The 21,502-nt window shown below is 36.2% G+C and overlaps 1 protein-coding gene across 5 annotated transcripts in view; it reads left to right on the forward strand.

Annotated features, from left to right (window-relative positions):
• The window catches only part of RYR2 (ryanodine receptor 2), a 342,228-nt gene that overhangs the window by 74,195 nt on the left and 246,531 nt on the right, over positions 1–21,502 (forward strand). For all 5 annotated transcript variants that reach the window (XM_048936711.1, XM_048936713.1, XM_048936712.1 and 2 more), the window contains one exon: positions 17,774–17,893. In XM_048936711.1, the coding sequence (XP_048792668.1) occupies positions 17,774–17,893 (120 nt within the window). The remainder of the gene's footprint in view (positions 1–17,773; positions 17,894–21,502) is intronic.

The following is a 21,502-nucleotide window of genomic DNA, read 5'->3' on the forward strand; positions in this document are numbered from 1 at the left end:
TTGCTAAAATGGGTACCTGTACAGGAGAATATGCCAAAAGACAGCGGCAGTGGTGAGGCAAAAATGAATCATCTCTAGTTCTTGAGAACCGGATAGAAAATTATCTTCTTTCAGCTAGAGGTCAGTAATATAGCTATAATAATATGAGAGCTCATTGAAGATCTCTGTGGAGAAGACAGTTTAAAACAAAATTTCTTTTTCTGCTAAATTATATTTTTTGTATTAACCATTTCTACATTAAAAATTTAAACATTTATGGGACAGAAAGTTATTTAAAAATGGCTTTTTTAGTACATATACATTATGAGAATAGGGGATCATAGACCAGATTTTAATATACATTTCTCTTAATGACCTCCAGGAAATATTAGCCTCAATTAATTAGGCTACATAGAACTTAAAAAAAATTTTTTTATAGGGAACGCTAAGATAAAAAAATGAGCAAAACAAGCTCAATACCATGGCTACTGAAAAGAATAGAGGGAGAACTCTTTCCTTGCAATCCAAACAAGAAATATGTTGTTTTACATCTTCTTTTATATGCTGTAGAGGGCTTTTTGTGGTAATTACACCTGTGAGAGCTTCTTCTGTGAGATTCTGAGCAGGTAAGGCAGGGCTGGTGTATATTTTCTGAGTAAATAGGGAGTCCTATTTCTGTGTAGCATTAAAAAGAAACAAACAAAAACAAACAACACCAAGAAACAAATTCAAAAAACACAGAATAACAAAAAAAAAAAATCCAAATACCAAAATTATTTATAAACAAAGGAATTTAGCATAACAATAGGTGAATTATCTGTAATTTATCCTAGGTAAATCCTGGTCAAATGGTTAAAAATGTTGAATGTTCTAATTTACTAAAGCAGAGAAAACATTTAACCAATTATCTTGAAAGCAAAAGAAATAAAAAACCATACAGAACAAAGCCAAGATCCCTTTTTCCACAAGCCCCCTTTCGAGAGAGGAAAAGTAGCAAATACTAGCAAACTTCAACAGTATCTACTCTGTGGTCAGTTTGTCTCATTGGAAGACTTGGCTGATTACTTGCTTTTGTCTGAGAAAGCCTTCTATAGTACACTGTAACAAAGTTGAAAACGTCACTGTTCATTTCTTGCTCAATAAATAAATATAGCTCAGCCAGTCTTCTAGCTGCCGTTCCCTTGCATTTGGTATGGAATCCACAAGAGTCTTCTAAGCTTAGCTATTGGTGCTTTGCTGAGCAGTGTCTGCATTACCCTCTGTGTCCTTGTGTGTGCTTGCTACCTTAAAGAGGAGAGAAGTGGGTTGAAATGAAATAAAGATTTTGAGCAAGATGGGCTCCTGAAACAGAGGTGGGCAGCATAGTGCTCAGGTAGCTTCCTTGTTTGTCCCCTAGAGAAGTTTCAGCATTTGTCTCAGTTTGAATACTAATTGTGTATACTATTTTATTGGTCCAAGATAATTAACAACTGTTTGGGAAGCATCTTTTAATTTTGAATGCGTGTTGCTCATTTGTGTGCAAGAAGCTGATGAAAATGTTTTTCAACAATTTAGAGTTCTAGGCCTTCCTCCATTTTTGAATGTGTTTTTTTTTTTATGTTTGGTTACAATTCTAATGAGAAATTTTACATAAGCACAAACCATTATTATTGTAATATTTTTGTAAATATTTACTTTCATGCCCAGACATCTATTTAAAATTTGCATAATTCTTAGGGATCTTAATCCTCCTGAAATGCTTCTTACTTGCTCACGATGGTTCTTGGAGAAGTAGCTTGTTTTCTGCCTCTGCCAGGGTGGTTGCTTAGACATCCTTAGAAAATTCATTCAAGTGTCCTGATTCTTAGCCAACAGCCAGCAAAAATGACAAATAAAGTGGTTTGTACTATATTTGTACATAACCTCTTCTTTTTAAACAGAGCTTATTTTAAATAGGAACATACTTCTGAATACAAAATGTTTCCAGTAGATGCAAGGATGTGAGTAACTGATAGAGCTCTGATGCAAGAAATTTTTGTATTGTAGATAGTTTTTCATTTTTAGTTTTTTTTTTTTTTAAATACAAAAACAAGACAGCAAACATTAAAAAAAAAAAAAAAAGCAGACAGGCGACAAACACGAAGTCAACCAAACAAAAAGTTAAAACACAAAAGCTGGACATACAAAAGTATGAAATGACGTAAACTTTCGAATTTAAAAGTGATTTTTTTTTTTTTGTAACTTCCTGTTCAGCCCTCTTCGGGGTCCCTGGTAATTCTTTTTCTCCTTCTAGGAAGTTAAATCTCAGCTCTTCAGGGAGATAGTAAAGTAAAACCACTGGGAATCTGTCCTCAGGGGCAGGGGAGTGGAGCAGAGCTCTCAGATCATTAAGGAAGCTTTCCCTAGAGCACAAGAGCTCTCCATCCCCAGGTGTAGGAAGTCACAAAAGGAACACAATAGACCAGCATGGCTAAACCAGGTCAAACTGAAGAGCAAAAAGAAAATGCACAGGCAATGGTAGCAGGGATAGGTAAACCTGGAGTGAGTATAGGAATGCTGCTAGTGCTTAAAATTTAATGAGCTGTAGCATTTGTATATCATGTTTCATGTCAGTGAAACTAGCTTTTACCCACAAATAACAGTTCTGCATGCCCCAAATGCCTACCAGTTTCTGCTACATGTGTGATACACCTGCAGTGCCTTCAGTATATACATTTGTTTCAGGCATGGTTGATTATATTTTACTTGACCAAAAAAAAAACAACTACCTCTGAAAGGCAAAGTTTGTGTATAGGCCATGAATTGAGAGACACCCCAGAATCTCTTGAGAGTTTGTTTCTGTTGTTGATTTTACTCCCATTTTTCAAGCTGATAAACAGAACTGAACAGATGTGTAAGTCCATCTGTGTAAATGGAACAGATGCATTTACCAGAAGAGATTTTCCAGGCTGCAAAATAAACATGTTTTTTACTATCTTTTTGAGTAAAATTGATCTCATTAAGACACACCTTGACTAACTTAATTTTCATATTGCCACTTCAGTAATGATTTAAATCTGATTTTGTTAGGTTTTGCCACCCGGTAGCAATATGTTACAGTGCTATATGTTTCTGCCAAAAGAAGCACCTTCCAGAATGCTCTCAGCATGTCACTGAAGTAAATATAATCAGTCTTAGAATGGTATATTATTAATGTGTTTCTTGAGAATGCAAAAAATGAGGACTGGAATATATGTGCTCTTAATATATGTGCTCTTTGGAGCTATTGGGAATAGGTGAACGGTTGGACTGGGTGATCTTTTAGGTCTTTTCCAACCTTGGTGATTCTATGATTAATTTTTTTTTTTTTTTTTTTTTTTTTTTGTCAGTTAGTGATTCTGCCTCTGTATTCTTATCACTGCACCTGTATATCTTTTAATTTCCCAGTTTCTAATGCATGTAAAAGACTCCAGGCTTTCAGGTCTCAGTCATCTGGGAAGTGTTGGGTTGTGTGAGAACTATGAAACTCAGAAACTTTTCTAGATTTGCAAATCGTTTCTGAAATTAAGTAGTCTAAGCGTCTCTTCCTAGGTGAGATCTTTTACTTCAATATTTACATTTTAAGTAATTTCAAGCTTCTAAATCAAGGGAAAGTTATTTTTTTGTTTTGTTCTAAGTGTGAGTATTTATACTGAATTGACTTTATCCACCTGTATCTTTCTTCACAAAGATATATATATATATTTCATTTTGTTTTGCATTTACAGTATTGAAATAATAAACCTTGTTCAGCAGATCATTTAAATTCTCTGTGTAGCCATACATATTCTTAAAATTTATGACAGCACATGTTAAGCTTTTCATGTCTAATTGTTCTTTGAGATGAACTCTAGAGGGTTGGAGACTAAATACAACCAGAAGCTGTTAATTACAGTAATGCTGAATTACTACTAATAAATGCATGCACAAATATATGTATGCATAAATCCAGTTCTATTATCTGTATGCTGTATTTCTAACAATATGCTCTGGTATGCTCTTTTTTGTTGAATATATTTCAGCATTAGTGTAAGAATCAATGATTTCTGATCTGTACTTTGCAACTGTTATTTAAGTTTTATTGTCTTACATTTGCCCATACAAACTGTATATGAAGAAAACAACCACGGTCACTAGAGGGGTTCCACAAGGGTACATTTTAGATCCAGTTGTTTTTAATGTTTTTATAAATGAGTAGGATGCGTGACTCAAATGCATGCTTATTAAATTTGCAGATTACACAGGAAGGAGCTGTTAACTTCCTTGAGGGTAGAGAGGCTTTGCAGGGAGATCTCAACAAATTACTGAGCTGGGCAATCACAACCCAAATGAAGTTTAGTGAGAATAAATGCCAGATTCTGCATGTTGAATGGCGCAGCTTTGGCTATATGTATGGACTGGGGCATGAGAGGATGGAGAACAGCCTTGTTGGAGGAGATCTGGGGGTTCTTGTTTGACAGCAGGTTAAATCTGAGTCAGTAGTGTGCCAAAAGAGCTGACTGTATCCTGAGATGCATGAGGATATCAATTTTACTGGGTGAGGAAAGGAGTTGTCCCACTCTCATTCTGCTCTGGCGCAGTCTCACTTTTAACACTCTGTGTAGTGTTGGGTGTTTCCATATCAGGATATAAAATTACTAGAGATCATTCAAAGGAGGGCTATGCAGAAGGTTTAGGTGGTGAAGGATTTAGCGGTCAAGATGTTTGAGAAGTGGTTGAGGTCCCCTGATTTGTTTAGCCTGGAGAAGAGGAGTTGAGGGGAAGCCTCATGGCAGCCTACAGCTCCTCTCAAGGGAAGCAGAGGAGTAGTGCTCATCTCTGCTCTCTGATGACAGTGACAGGACTCAAGGGAACAGTATGGAGCTGCATCAGGAGTGGGTCAGGTGGGGGTTAGGGAAAGGTTCTGCACCAGAGGGTGGTTGGGACCTAGAACAGCCCCAGTGGTCATGTCCCAAAGTGCTGAAGCTCAAGAAGTGTTTGGACAACACTCTTAGACGAAGGGTTTGAGTTTTGAGTGCTTCTGTGTGAAGCCAGGTTTGGACTAGGGGATTATTATGGGTCCTTTCCAGCTTAGGCAATTCTATGATAACGCTGCTTATGAGAAGCATAGAGGTACTTTTGACTTTCTATTTTTAATTTTTTTCCTTCTTGTTGCACTAGGGCCATATTAGTCTGCTTCTTAGGATATAATTAATCAGATCTAGAAGTCTGGCTGATGTAGTCACGTAACTTGTTTTTGTAGTCAAGAAAGTTCCTGAGCAGGCCGTTTTATTTCTGACCGTAAACAGAACCCAAAGAGGGCATCATCTTACACGCGGATTGCTGCAGTTAGGCTTTAGGATGTCTGAAGTTTGCAGCAATCCCACACTTCTTCCTAGGACATCAGGGTGTGTGGAAGTCCTGCTGCCAAGATTTTATCAGCTTTCTTCCCCTTGTTTTTTTCAGTTCTTCCTGCTCCTTCTAACTGTTTTGGAGTACATAGCAGAGCAGCTGAGAGATGTCCTTCTCACAACTCATGTCATTTGAGGCTTCTGTGGCCGACCATCTCCTGCCCCTCATCTAGGGGCTGATGGTGCTGCATGTGCACAATTTTAAGTTAATACAAAAACTGTGGAGAACTCTTATCTTGTGACTAATGACTTGAGGTCTTCAGGTTGCTAGCTGAAGTGACCAGGTAAGAGTTTGTTGTGATTATGAAGTGTTCCATGTGACTTGGAATGAAGTTCACACACCTGTACTCCTTTCCTCAGCTTTTAATGTAATTTAGCTAGGCAGAGGGCAGTTCTGGTTATGTGAAACCTCAGTCTCTACAGTATGTTTGATTTGTTTGCTATGGCATAACTTCAAATAATTATGCAAAGCTTCTATCAATTTTTAAAAATTTGATAAACTCATTTATTTTGAGTTAGTCTTCATGCTGCTGCTATTTCACTGAAAACATGGGGAAATTCTGTAGTATTAATTTCGTTTTTTACTGTTTGGAGAAGTTGCTACAAGTATGCTGAGCCTGAAATTCACCTCACTTGAACTGGAACATTTATCCAGTGGTTGTCCAGGCCTATGCTGATTATTGTAGAGCACGTGGAGGAGAGCAGGTACTTGCAGAGGGTGCTCATGTTTGTCTGAAATAATAATTTTGTGAGACAGTGTCTCTCCTTCTGGAAAATCGGTCTTGGCTGTAAAGGCAATTTAGGCAGAGTAGATGTAAATAAAAGCTAAATGACTAATGATGGTAGCTAAGTAGATTTACTTGGGTGAATTTTAAATGCCTTAAGTTCTGTGTGATGAATCATAATCCAAGTAGTATACAGGAGCTCAGCCAGTCAAAGGGATTTAGTGCAGTCAAAAATACGAGTAAGAGCTTGTGTTTCTTAGCCTCTTTAATACAGGGCTTGTTATCTGCCTAGCTTTACTGCTGCTTAAAAGTTGTTTAAATTAACTCTAAAATTAGAGTAAGGTAAATGTTGAAGTATAATTATGATCCAAGTTATGCAAAGTTATATATGTACAAGCATGTTTGAGGGAAATGTGAAGGCTTTTATGGGACTTTAACTTGTATTAATCTAATAGTACATATTAGTCATCAGGAATGAAGGAATGGAAAATGGCAATGGAAAGTGATATTAACGTGCTTAATTTTTACACAGAATATACTCTGATAATTCAGATGTATTACAGTCAAAAAAGTGTTGTTGTTGTGTGTTTTTTTTTTTTTTTTTTTTTTTTTGTGTGTGTGTGTGTGTGTGTAAATACAGCTTTTTTGTCATGAACCGTATGCAGGAAATTACCAAAATAATATGGCATAAAAAATTCAAACCTTGATTTCCTTTGGCCAGATGAAACTAATATTCTGAATCCCCTTTTATTTTGGAAATGTTATTTTCTTTTACTCATATTTCTTTAATTTCCAGTTAGTGTAATAGTGCAATTTTTAGTAAGAGTGTAGTTGATAAATGGCAGCCCATGAAAGCTTCATAGGGGAATAAAAATCTTAATTTTGATCTTTCCATTAGTGTAGCAATTTTAACAGATTTCTTGGAGGCCTTCTTGTAGTTTATTTATGAATATCTTAAGTTGCAGCTCATATCGTGACATGATACTACTTGTCTCAGAACTCTCTAATTACAGTGGAAGCAATGGCAATTTATTATATATGTTTCTTATTTCTAATATATGTAATATAACATACATACAACTTTTTATATCATATATGTAATACTGTATATGCTATGTACTGTATATAGTTTATTTACTATATACTATACAATGTATATATTATATATAATATATATAATGTAAAGTATTATATATAGTTTCTATTAAAAAGAGTGAGGAAAAATGAGATTAGTGTATGATTGTGAAAACAGTATTTGAGAATTTGTATTTTGATCTGTGATGAACATACATTCCAGTTATTGTTTGTTGAATGTAGTTTTAAATGTAATGCAAGACCATGAATTCCACTTTATAAATAAAAATAGCCGATTTTTTTTGTATTTATTTTTTGAGCTTTTACTTAGTCGGAAATAAAGCGAATCCCACCTTAATTCAGTGTCATATAGAACATATAGAGATTAATAGAAAATGTGTATAGTGAATATTTTTGTATACCAAAAATGAGTATACAAATATGAATTTGTGGTTTATAATGTTTGAGTTTGTGCTTCTGCATAACCTTTAAGGATTTGCTCATGAAATTTAGAGTAAAAGCAGTTGAAAGATACTCCTGCTGTTATAATATTATTCATTCATTTATGATAGCTGGTGAGTTTGTTCTGAGGAAGAAATGGGAAATAAATTTAGACTGAACATTATGCTCTGACGTATGTGAGTTAAGAAGTATATTTTTGCACTTGCTTAGTAACATATTTTTGGGACTTTGTTCACTGTGGCCTTCTGTCACTACATATGATTAAAATCTGTGAAGAATTACCTGCTGGTGTGAGAACCAGGTGGCAGAAAGCCTCTTTACTAGCTATCTGAAGATTTACTGATTTGTTGTTGTTGTTGTTGTTGTTACTGCAAGATGTATTGTGCCAGTTGAATCTCGCAGCTTTTCAGCTCCGCAGTAATGCTCTGAAGGACTTGAGATAAATGGCTAGAAATGAAAGAGTATCCTTCAAGCTGGGGTAAAGAGAAAATCTTTGTAAACCAGACGTTTTTATTATTTCAAAAGGCAGGCTTAGTGCAGATGCATCAGGATCTATTTATAGTTCTGTAAATATCAGCACAGCTTTTAATAACAAGTCTTCTACTGCAGCGTGCCATGCTTTTTTATGCAGGACTCTTCACAGCAACCAAAATAGTGTTATTTTTCATTCTATGAAAAAGAGCACAAAGCAACAACTGTTCAAGTTGCTACTCATTTTTTGTAGGTTTTCTTTTTTTTTTTTTTTTTTTTTTTTCCCTCTGGAAGGGGCATTTTTTGATATCAGGTACTGATTGAGTGGTGGTCAGTTGCAGCACTTAGTAAAGTACTTAGAAACATATAATCTGCTGACTAAAATCTGTGTTTGCTTGATGGTTTGGACCTGAAATCTGTACCAGGAACTTGAATGTTGGCAGATCCTTCGTGACAGCAACAGTGTAACATACAAAATCTGTTGTTCTATATGATCATTTTTAGGTGGAAATAATCTAGTCAGGTTAAGACTTGCTTAAGTGTTTTGACATTCTGTGTACTGAGGTTTGCTTAGAGATGTGCCTGTTTCGGGCTGCTGCAGATCCAGCCCCATGTAAACTTCTGTTCCAGAACTTTTAACAGTTGCTGAGAATAACCCTTTGGTTTCAGAAACTGCTCAGGAGCCAACTTGGCACCTGAGAAAGTATTTTTGGGTTGAAGCACCTTCCTGGTTGCATCTGCATTTTTTTGGAAAACACTTCTGCCACTTTATACCCTCTAGATGCATTCTTTTCAAAAATAATATAAGGTAAACGACACAATTGTTGTGGGGACACTGTTGCCAAGCAAGCCCCATGATCACAGCATGTCTTGTGATGTGTCAAACAAGAGGAAGATTTGTTAGTTCATAGCATTGCATTTTTCCTAAGACATGTCAGGCTGTTGACGCAGTGGTGTGATTTACAAGCTGTGAATGGCAGGTAGCAGAATCTCACAAAGCAGTTGGATGTAAGACAAGTTTGTATACAAAACAAGATATAAAATAGATGACTGATTTACATGGTTAGACATCTGAAAGTGTTGGAGCAAGACTTTCTGGTCTACTTAACAGAGGTTCAAAGGTGGGTAGAATACTCTCTCCTAAAATGGAAATTATTTTTTGTTGCGTAGTATGTGAAGAAACGGGAACGTGATAGGTATAATTATTTGTTTGTATATGTGATTAAGATTTGGACTTTCATGTGTTGTTAGTATGCTGTAATCTGGTAATGCAACTTAGTGGGAAAAGACCCCTGATTTCTTTTTCTTTGTTTTCTGTTTCTTGAATACTGTGAGCTTTTTTGGAGACACTGTTGCAAAAGTGAGTAAAACACTCTTGTTATCCTGATTCATCCCTGGGTACATGGGAAATGACAACAGCTATTGGCCCTCTGTTCCTTTCTTCCCACTGCTTGTTGTGGCAAAGTATTTGCTAGAGTAGTCATGAGGCAGAGAGTTCTTCAGCTGAAAAAGCCTCTCTGAAGTGTCTAATTTTTTTCTTGGTGAATGCTTCTTAGCCCTCAGTGCTTTATTGCATCCATTCAGTATCAACAGCCAGTTCTGTGAAGTAATGCCATCTTCATCTGTCATGATCTACTGAGCTGAAGCCCGTATGGCAGAGAGTGGATGCGACCATCAGCCATCCCTCAGGTCCTACAGCAGGGCACACGCCATGACCTGTATACTCTTGTCTGTTCCATGGACATCTTTGCTCTTGTAGCTTCCTTCTGAAAGGCTGAAAATTCTCCTGAACGTGGATTTGAAAACAAAAGTTTGAAAATTGGAGATGACTGAAAAAATAATGAAAAAACTAAACAAGTGAGTGGCAGAAGGTTGAAAGAGTGTATAATTTTGTGTGGAACAGAAGGAAGAGATCATCATGCAAGTAGTGGATTATAAAAGTGAGGATAAAACAGACTTCAACTGAGGATTATTTCCCAAGAGATGTCTGGAAGGCCAGAGGCAAATGTGTATTTTTTTCAGAGATAGTTTAGACAGTAAATGAAAAACAAGAAATAAAGTTTCATACTGAAGGCAGAATGGTAATGTGTACCTGGTGAACAGCTGCCATATGGAGCTCTGACCTGCATCAATGTGGAGAAGGCCAGTCTCTTTAATGGGAGATTTAAAATCTCCTTTATAAATAGTAGTGAAAGTATCTGGGAATTATCTTTTTAGTGTTATTGCTTGGATTTTCACAGCAAAATACACTTTGAATCCAGAGCAGTGATGTGAAGAAATCAAGTTGGATGATGCTTTTGTGGCATTTTAAGCTATGTTGAAAATTCATGTTGTTAATAAACCTTTTGGAATTCTTTATGGTATGCAGAAAAATCAATTACACATCAAAGATGCTCAGAAGAGAAGTTGAGAACAACAGTCTGAGAGAATATTTCAAAATGGAATTAAAAAGTCTAGGAAGCAAGAATTCAGAAAGGTGGTAGACTTATCATGGTGATACGAAAGCATTGCATGGGAAATGTGTGAAGTGAGAGGGTGAATCTTGTAACTTAAAGCAGCTTCAAGATAAAAGCTGGGTAAAAATACATTGACAGAGAATTGGAAACAGAGAGAGATTAGAATGAATCTTTAACATCGCTCCAGAAAAACAAAGATAACACAGTGGCAGATGAGTCTTTTTGGTTGGGAATTAGAGAGGAAGAGCTCTGTGATCCATCAGGTAGCTGTGAAATATCAGCGTGGTAGAGAGCACTGAAGGGGAATGAATCAAGAAATACTGCTGCAAAAAGATTAAGGGATGAGAAAGTGATCTAGGATTGAATGTGCAAACTCAAGCAGATGGTGGTGTTACTGACTTAGCCTCCTGAATCTGCTCACAAGATAAAAGTTTGAGAGCTGCTGAATATATCTCATGTATTCTTGCATGAAATGGATGATCCGGAGGGGAGGCAAGGTATTCATGGCATGAGCTGGGGAGAGAGGATGTGTTGTCAACTCCTTGCTCTGTGGAACCCATTATTGGGGTGGGAAGAACACAACAAAGGGGAATGTGTTCAGTTTGAGTCTAAGTACTGCGTAACCTTGGAAAAGTTGTTTTGATTGTTTGATTGTTGCCACTTGTTCAGAGCAGGCTTGTGAAGTGCCTGGCTCAGTTCATTAATAAAACGTTCTTGTGTTTGCCTGCGGAATCTTGTGGACACCTTTTCTAGTGTGCTGTCACCTCTCTCTTTACTGATACACCAGCAGAATCAAATATAGCGATGATATGTCCCATGCTGTAATCATGCCCTTGACTGCAGAACAGGAAGCTTGGAACTAGTTAGTGAGTGAGGGTGTACTGTAATAGCATTCTTACTGAATTCCTAAATTATGTGGAATTACATCAGAGAGAATTTGGCACGCTGGAGCTTTTAAAAACCTGGAAGCAGCCTGCCAGCTGTTCTGTTTAATTTGGTAAACATACTTCTTTGTAGATGTTTTCAACCCCTGTCACCTGTCAACTGTGTCAGATACAGAGTTAGCCACTGTTAACTACAGTTAGATACGATTATTATTAGGCACTAAAAGCTGAACTTGGCATTTTTTAGGATTGTAGAACTGCAGAGATAATTGGTGAGCAATAATAAAATGAGTCATCTTGACTGGAAATACGTTCATCTGCAGATGTATTCTTGGTAGTAGAACTCAATCAAGAACAAATACAATAGCACATGCAAAGGCAAGGTCAGTGTACACTGAAACAAACTGTGACACTATTATATGCTGATCCAGTGGAGTACAGAGCCAGAAGAGGAAACTGAGTATTGATAGTAAATCAGTTTCAGTTCTGTGCACGTTTGATACCACTAGAGGGTGCTCTATTTGAGGATGTTTTTAGCTCATGCAGTTGAGTGTTCTAGCCATCCGGCATTATCACTGCAGTGCTCAGGTCAAATGCACTCATTTGTTTCACAGTGCAGTAGTTAAGAGAACACAGGTGCTCATATTACACAATTGTACTGAAGTAACTCATTCAGATTTGGTCTTCTGCCTTGTGATTGAGTGTTTCATTTCTGTCTGGTGGCTGTGGAAACCATTGACTGGGATGGGTCCTGTGCCTGTGACAGTTTGCTCAGTGTTGATGTGCAAGCCCTAGGTAAACTCTGCTCTGCCACAGCTCCTCACTCTATTTACACAGGTTTTTATTTTTGTGTTGTAGATAGGGATTTATTTTTGACAGGTCCTTTGTATCATTGTTCTCTAGTGAAAACTTTCTGACAAATGCTGAAAGTGAATCTACATGACTCACGGTTTTTACGTATGTATATTTAAATTGCCACATGTCTTTATTACTGCAGATCAGCATGACATTGCTGGAATCTGGCAAAATTATTTTGATGAGTAAGTTATAGAGCTCTGGGAAAGGAGGAGTAAATAAATTGGTTATTGTACTAGCAGCCTGCTTCCTGGTACTGTAGCAAGAGCTATTAGCTTCTGGTCCTCTAGAACTCCATCTATTTTGCATGGGATTTTCTGTCTGGAAGGTTATTTCCTTTAGAATAACATTGAATTCTTATGAAATTACTCCTCCTACAGGATAAAACTAAAACATGTACCATAAAATGTATCTGGACTAATTACAGTTATCTGATTGGAAGAATCTACTCTCTTCCTTCTCATCCTACAACAAGTTAGGCTATGCATAAATCCTTCAGTATGCTTTTAAAAATCTTATAATGATGTTTCTAAATTGGTAGTGAAAATTCTTTGCTGTTCTCAGAAAACTTCTTACCAGCTATTCTATACTAACTGTTTATATCTTACTAACTCTTTACATTGTGTGTTACTGACAACCATTTGCTTTTCGTATAGCTGCCTAATGGTGTTGACTACTGATCACTTTTTGATTCACCATAACCACCAGATCCTTCTCCACTGCAATGTTGTCTTAGCATTTCTTTTTATCTTGCATTCTTATGTAAAGGATGAGTACTTTCTGAACAGTGTTTTAACTTCCTGAAGGCTGTGATGCAACTCGGAGGGTTGTAGTATTGTGGCTTAAGGTATGATGTGGTAATTAAAAGTTTGGGCCCTTTTCTTATCTCTGTCATAGGCTTCACTTGCATTCAGCTGCCAGAGCCACCATCCTTAATAGGATGGTATTTCAAAGAAGAGCTTGATAATAGTTTGACATTAGTTGGTCAGTCAAGAATGGAATGGAAAAATTAAGTAGTATTAAGCCTTGAGCATTTGTTTTGTTGGTACCTCTCATAGGATTGTTCACAAGATAGTTAATCTATGTTGATAGTGATTCTTACACATTATGAATGTAGTAGTTAATGAACTCTGTGCATCTAGGCTTCTGTTCCCTGTCAGCAGGGATTTTGAGAAAGAAAAGCTCCATCTTAATGTGTTACTTCTGCTTTGCTACATTTTACCTTCAAAATCACGCAGAATGAAACTCTTGGGCAATAAGTATTAAAGCTCCTATATGTGCTGAAAGTTGCCTCCAGTGCATACTATTCTGATGCTTAACATTAAAGCAAAGATGATGTTGCTGTTGTCATATGTTGAAGTCATATCACAAGGGTCATTTCAAGGGACTGACTTGTAGATCCTGTATGTGGAAGTCTTGTACTTGATGGTTTATTGAACTTAGAATCTTTTATTCTGTTTTATAATTTAATACTTATTCCAACACAACAAAGGGAAGCTGAAATAAAGTTTTTAAGTCGAGGAGCATTGTACGCTTTTTGTTGGTGGAAAGCAGTTTGTACAGGTTTTATTTCTAATTGTAACCTACTTTTAAAGTGTTCTTGGCACTGAAGCTCATTGCAAATTTCAGCTGCACAGCTGAGCATTAAATGGGATGTGGTGAAGCATAACGCTGCATATGTAGAGTTTGAGGAAGCTATTAAAGATTGAGCTATTAGAGCCTGTGCTGAGATCTTGATTTGTAGCATGTGTAAATTGATGGAAATATTCCACTAATTGCAATATTTGCTATATAAAACAGCACTAGAAGCAAGTTGGAACATACAAGCAGAACTTAATAGTTTCAACCTTTGAATACTTTATTTTGCAAATGTGACATCCAGTGTCCTTTATGCTATTTCAAAATTTGTATAATCTCATAGAGAAGTAGAACAAAAACAGTGTAGTTGACAAAGGTAATTGTTTCAAGGGTCAGATAAGGAAAAGTACAACAAATTATTTAAATTAGTAGAAATTCACATTTTACTTTACTGCATCCTCTGTGAAGGAGTAAAGTATATAATTATATTTTAAAAAAAAGATAAATCAACTGAAATAGCAAAAAAAAAAAAAAAAAAAAAAAAAAAAAAAAAGCTTGTTTTTGTCCTGAATTGGAAGCAAAATGCAACTGAAAAAGTCATGAAGCACTTTGGACTGAAGCACAGAATTCTGTAGTTTAAAAAAAAAGCATAATTATTGAATGTTTAAGATATTAGAACATATAAAAGGGGTTGGGGGAGGGGGAGCAACCACCAACAAACCCAAGCAGTTTTCAGAAAAATAATCAAAATGCAAAAATTTTATCATCAAAATTACCTGTCTGTATCAAAGCAGTGCTAGCACAGGTAACATTGTAGATAATGTCTACCTGTGGCAGTCAGTTTTGGTCCTTTAATAGAACTGGTATCTTGAGAAGCTTGAGCATTAGTCAAAATGGACCACAGGGGAGGTGTACATTTTCAAGCTTTAATAGGGCAAAGAGACACACTGTATATTACAAGGAAATATATTCTGTGTTCAGCCATAACTTGAAATTGCCAATCCTGTAAAAATACACCTAGTCAAAACATCCCTATTGTAAAGATGAGGGCGTGCTTTGTTTTTAAAGAAGCTAACCTTTTTCTTGACTGGGTAGTATGTGTTTAATGTAATCTTGGAAGATTTGAATGGATTTTACAGGAACGTTGAATAACCACAGATAAAAGTCGATGTTATTAAGGAGGTTTGAGAACTTGCTGTCTTAATCATGCACTGGCAGCAGCCTCATACCCTTCAGTCAGTAGTCTGATCTACTGGAATGCAGTTCTGAGCATGCACTTCACCAGCTTATGGCTCCTGCTGCTGCTTTGATTTTAGGGCACATTTTTAGACACTACTATAATGTGGGGAATTTATATATTTATTTATAATATATTTATTTATAGTATCTTCTCTAGGTCTTTTTTTGTTTGTTTCTGTGGATATATAAATTTCATGAAAATATTTACATAGCCCATAGTGAATAGATGCAATAAGAATCTGCTAGGCTTCTAGAAGCTGTTCTTTCTTCAACAACCCTCCTTGCTTTTCAAAATTGGATGTTTGAAAACTACCAGGGCTTTGTAACATACACAGAATCTACCTATTTGTTCAAAATGCATCTCCGAGACTCAAAATGATAAATGCAGTTGTGCGATTGTCAAAAGCTCATGCTTGTTGAGTCAGTGCAGATAACTGACATAATGCAAGCAGAATGTCTTTCTACTGGAAGATATGGTATCCTTAAAATTATGAGCTGATGTACTGGCTGACACAAAAGGGTTTATTGGGATTAATGGATTTAGCCAAGATAGTGCTAGGGTGGGAGAATAGCTTTCTGACTCAGGTTATCAGTTTAGAAATCTAAGTAATGATTCTGTTATCCCTTTGGTAAACTCTGTTACTATGGGCAGGCAGCATCATCCTTGCTCCTTACTTCCCGTTTATGGAACAGAGACGATTGTACTTCCAAATTGAGAAGTGTGGTTTGACGGAGTTCAAATCCTGACCAGGAGAATAAATGAGAATAGTTGGAAGAGCCATCTAATAAAGTACCTACACTAAGCGAGTAGCTTTTCAGGGTGTGTTTTCTTCTTATTTGAAGTAAGTGGAGAAACAACAGGCACCAGACTATGTGACTGTTATGGTTAATATCTTCCACATCTGAGAATAAATGACAGTACCACTTTCTACACAGAACTTGTGGTTACTGGCACTTAATTTCTCTTAATCTCTTGGTAACATTTTTTTCCTGTATCTGAAAACAGCAAAACAAAAACAACTCAAGGCAGCATCTGAGCTTAGAAATGAAGGCTGCTGTGGTTATAGCAAATTGCTGTGGAAATAATAACAAATCTTCCGGTTTCCATGGAGGAAACTGTTGTGATGAGTATTGTGAATTCACGTGAAACTGAAGTGATGAGTATTCAGCAGAACAAGAATAATAGAACTATCTATCAGTCTGTGCAAACATCTGAAGGGCTTTTTGCTATTGCCCTTTTTTTCCAAACTCCTTTGGCATTTTTTCTTTTAAATATAGTATATTCCATACAATTTGGCTGTTTTGATTGTTCTGAATATGAACCTGAAAGTGCGTGCCATTTTGTCAGTTATAGCAGTGTGTATATATATATATATATATATATACACACACTATTTTTAATTAGATTTTGTTTAGATTGAATATCTGTTAACATCATTCCATGGATGATAGTGATTATCATCCATTAATGCCATTGTTTATTGACTTGTATTATGTTGACTAATTATGTGTACTTTACAGCAAAAGAAGAAAAAAATTTTATGGAAATAAATTGGGAAAATTTGCACATCAGGGATTTTAGCAGTTGCTCTATTCCTTTTCTTAATTTTCCAGCAATTGTCATCTACATAATGTATGTATGCTTGGTGATACTGTGCAGTTGGTTTGCAGTCAACTTGAGCAAGCAAGGTTATAGTGCATTAGATGGTTATCTAAAAATAAGTTTATCTAAAATTAAGTCTTAATTCAGAACTGAATTATATTTTTGTAGCTGTCAGTATATAAGGATTTTTGCAGGTAGGCTATGTAGAAATCCTTTCAGACTTTCTTTAAAAGCAATGTGCAAGGGGAGAGAATGGGTGGTACATACACTGATAGAGATTTGTGTATGAGTACTGTGTCCAGTTCTGGGTTCCCCAGTACAGAAAAAGACAGGGATCTCTTGGAAAGAGTCCAGCGGAGGGCCACAATGATGGTGAAGGGCCTGGAGCTTTTTTCCCTATGAAGAAAGGCTGAGTGAACTGGGTCTGTTTAGCCTTGAGAAAAGACTGAGAGGGGACCTGATCCAGGTCTATAAGTATCTAAGGTGTAGGGGGCAGAGTGGCAAGGCTGGACTCTTTTCAGCAGTGTGGTGATGGGACAAGGGGAAACGGCCAGAAACTGCAGCATAGAAAGTTCCGCACAAATGTGCACAAGAACTTCTGAGGTGAGAGTGACAGCTGGAACAGGCTGCACAGGGAGCTTGTCGAGTCTCCTTCTCTCGAGACATTCAAGAACCGCCTGGGCACCTACTTGTGTGACCTGGTGTAGGGAACCTGCTTTGGCAGGGGTGTTGGACTTGATGATCTCTGGAGGCGCCTTCCAACCCCTACGATTCTGTTATGTAGTAGATGTATCAGTCTCTGTTGTCAAGCTCTGTTGTCAGCCTCTGTCTGTGGAGGTACAATGTTGGCATTTTCTCCAGCAATGTTTTTTTAAAGAAGGAGTTATAATTATTTTCATTGTTTTGCCCACTTTCTCTAATCAGAGAATTGAAATTATGCTGGGATTCAGTTCGGTTTGTGTTTATGGATAACTGCTTCTAATTTTTAGCAATGACTTTTTATATACTTCCCCAAGTCAGAAGTATAACCACTGTTCTGTTTTTGTTTTTTTTTTCCTAGGATGATGAAGTGGTTCTGCAGTGCACTGCAACTGTTCACAAGGAGCAACAGAAATTGTGTCTTGCTGCAGAAGGATTTGGCAACAGGCTTTGCTTTTTGGAATCCACGTCAAATTCTAAGGTACTGCTGCCTATTTAATATGTTGTTTTTGGAGCAAGAATATGCTTATAATATGCCAGCTTTGATGTATTATACACAAATCTGTATACCAGAATGGACAAAAACAAATCTATCAAATGTGTAATGAATATTTTATTCCCCTTTGAAGTTTAATCAACTCTTCACGACAGCGCTTTGCTTGTATCCTAGTGCTGTGTTTTTTGTTTTGGTCTGCCTTTTAAACTAACTAGCGTCAGAAGTCCATTTTAGCAATGTGCTTGTTATTTTGGTTGCCAGAACTCAGTACAGTACTGCAGTGCAACTTCTATGCACTTCAATACAAAGATGTGTTTGGTTTCTCTAATTTTTGGGCCACGGGAGAGAGTGATTATTCTACTTGCGTAAGTTTGCATTCTATGCCATTTACGCTGACATGATTATTACCTTAAGCTCTTCTAACTCCCTAACCTAGTAGAGTTTGCTATCCAATCCTGCTAACTCTGCCATATACACAATAGATACAGTATTTTGGGGGGGAGGGGAAGGGAAAGCATAATAAGGTTTTGTATTTCACAATTACGTATGCTCAAATAAATTTCAAAGAATACAAAGAAGTGCTGCCTTAGGGTAGAACTAGTTTTGTGACCAAAAATAATGGTTATACCTGGACTTAATAACTGTAGAAAGGCAGGAATGTTTCTTGCTTGCTTTTTCTTCAACTACAATAAAAATGTTTGGTGAGAGAATGAAATAAAGTTAAAGTATCTGAAATGACATCTAGAAAGATTTCCTTCCAGAAGTGATGTTTTTTTAGCTTGACAACTTCCATAACATCCCTTTGATTCCCTGGTACATTGCAGAGTAATGCTTCATTTTCTGTCTCATCATTTTGAATGCATTATTCATCACAATAAATTTTTCACTAGGATATTAATGATTCATTGTAATATCAGAGATCTTGATGAAATCATTCATGCTGCCCTGTTTCAAGTGAATCTTTTAAACAATAAAAATGTGCCGGGATGGAAGATGTTGCAGTGCTAGTTGCATGTAAGGCCAGAAAAATCTATTATTTGAATTTATCATCACTTGGTAAATTTGGATGTTAAATCTACAGTCTCTCTCACACTACATAAAACTCACGAACATTCTTGTCTTTAAGAAATACAGTGTAAATTTCATATCAGTTTCCTGTGCTTACTTGTTCACGTAGTCTTTTCTTGACATTTGGTGAAGCACTATTCTACTCATTCTTCAGGAGCCTGGGGAAAAGAAGCAAGCAAAAGAAAACCCAAGCAGCTCATTCTTGCTTTAATTTTTAAATGCTGATTGTTCCTAGGATGAGATCATTTAAAGTGTTAGGAGAAGCAAGTACTAAGGAAGCCGTAAAACTGCAGTCAACTTTGCTTTAAGGATTTGGTAAATAGGAGTAAATAAAAATGTTTTCCTCCCTAATGTCTTTGGCCGTGCAATGTTACTGTTGCATTATTTAAGAGAGAGCATAGAAAATATTACAGGAGACATATGGTAATTAGAGGATCTAGCGGAGTTTTTGCACCAGTTAAAACATTTCTCTCACGTCCTTAAGAACAATTTCTATTTATAATGGGTTGTGGCCCTCTGTAATGCAGGCAGTAGTGTTGCATATAAATCATAGCTAGATATCAAAGGCCGAGTACAAATCTAAAGTCAAATATGTGTAATAGACATCGGCTATTGTCCTGAGCTTATGTTTTTGAGAATTCCTTATACAATCAAGTTCCAAATAGGAGTACAAATTGGCATCTGACATAGAAATGCATATGAAGCAAAGGTGTGGAACTGAATTCCTCCATGTGGAAAAAATGACACCCATTGACATTGGTCAACACTTGCTGAGTGTTTCTGGAGACAAGAGTAGATGTGAGCTCAGTGAGGTGGTGAGTGGTGTGTTTCAGCAGTGATGACAGTGGCAGTGAGTCACCTCCACTGGTGCAGATTTTTATGAGTGCAACATGTAGTTTCCACAGAAATAAATAGAGGGCATTACTTTCAGAGCAACCTGAGTACATCCAGGAGTAGGTTATTCTGATCTTACAGAAATATTCATTATTGAATCCCATGTTGTCAAAGATAATGAATTTTAGTGTAATGAGGTCCTATTTACTAATAAAAATAAATGTTCTTCCAATATATTTTTACAAATGTGAATTTTCTTTTTCAGTCATAGACACTTATTTAGTATTTTAAATATTATATTCCTATAGATCAGTTCTCTGGGTACTTTTGAATTTTTTGACAGAGATATTAGTGATTTGATGTTAGTGATTTAAAATCCAGAGATGCTTACCCAATACTTCTCAAGCCATATGGTATTTGGGATTATTTTTTGGTCTAAGTATATTTCAGAAATACCAAAGACTGTTATTTAAAAAATAAATAAATAAAAAATGCAGAGAAAAAAAGAACAAAAAAATACTCAGTATGTAAATATGTTTTCATACTACATGACATGTAATCTAAAAAAGCAGCTCTGGAACCTGAAAGACACAATCCTATTAATTTTATTGTTAAGAATTAAATGATCATAATGCTCCAAGTGATGCCACTGTATGAAAACATAGTATGAATGATAATGGATGCATACACTGTATCTGTTACCAGCTAATCAATACAAGACAAATTTTAAATGCTCTTTTTGCTTTTAATTTTCTTGATATATTTTTCAGGCAGTTTGGAACATAAGCTATCCAACAAAAAAGTAAATCAAAGCTGTATGGTTTTTGTAATTTAAGAAACAAGTCATGAGTTGTAACTTCAGCAGTCTAATTTGCAACTTGCTTTAGTATTTAATTGTCACTTATTAAAAAAAAAACACAATAATATTGAAATATTTACAGAAACATGAGGGTGTGCGTGGTGGGTGTTTTAATTTAATGTAAAGATGTATGGAATTCAAGCTGTGACATAAAGTGAATAAGATCTGAAGATTCCATTAAATCAGTTTCCTTTTCCGATTATGTATTTCTGCTAAATTTTCAAGCCTCTCATTTTTTGAGGATCAACATATAAAAAGCAGATATTAAGCTGGGCAATCTCAGTGGAGATACTGCTATGAAAATAGAAATGTGATGTAAGAAGGTCAGATATGTGGTGTGCAATCCTGTTATTGACTTAGCGAGTGTTCTGCAAGCTGTTGAAGATCTATCAGTTTGCTAAGATGTATTTTCAGAATCCTAGTCTTTTCAGTACTTTTCCTTTGAAAAAGAAGTTCAACTGTGTGATGGCTTTATTTGTTTCCAAGTAGTGTTTAAGAGTTGGAAGACTTTATAATCTTGATAATTTCTTAATAAATATTTATAGGGTAAGTGCTGAAGGCTGGAAGCAGATTATTTGTCCACCAAATCATTCTAATTTTACAAAAAACTGTAAGCCCTTGGAAGGTTAATAAAGTGATACAAAGAGAATATTTAGACTTCATTTGATGGGAGTTCTCATTTGCTGAATGATTCTTGTTTGAGGACACAGCCAATAATTGTCCAATATGAGCATGACTACAGCATCTCAAAGCTTGCTGCATTGCCTCGGCTAGATGACATTATGACACATTCCACTACTTTTCAAATATTTTCTCTGATAGACTTTAGAAGC

Source organism: Lagopus muta, chromosome 2 (genome assembly GCF_023343835.1).
Source record: "Lagopus muta isolate bLagMut1 chromosome 2, bLagMut1 primary, whole genome shotgun sequence".
Classification (NCBI taxonomy): Eukaryota; Metazoa; Chordata; class Aves; order Galliformes; family Phasianidae; genus Lagopus; species Lagopus muta.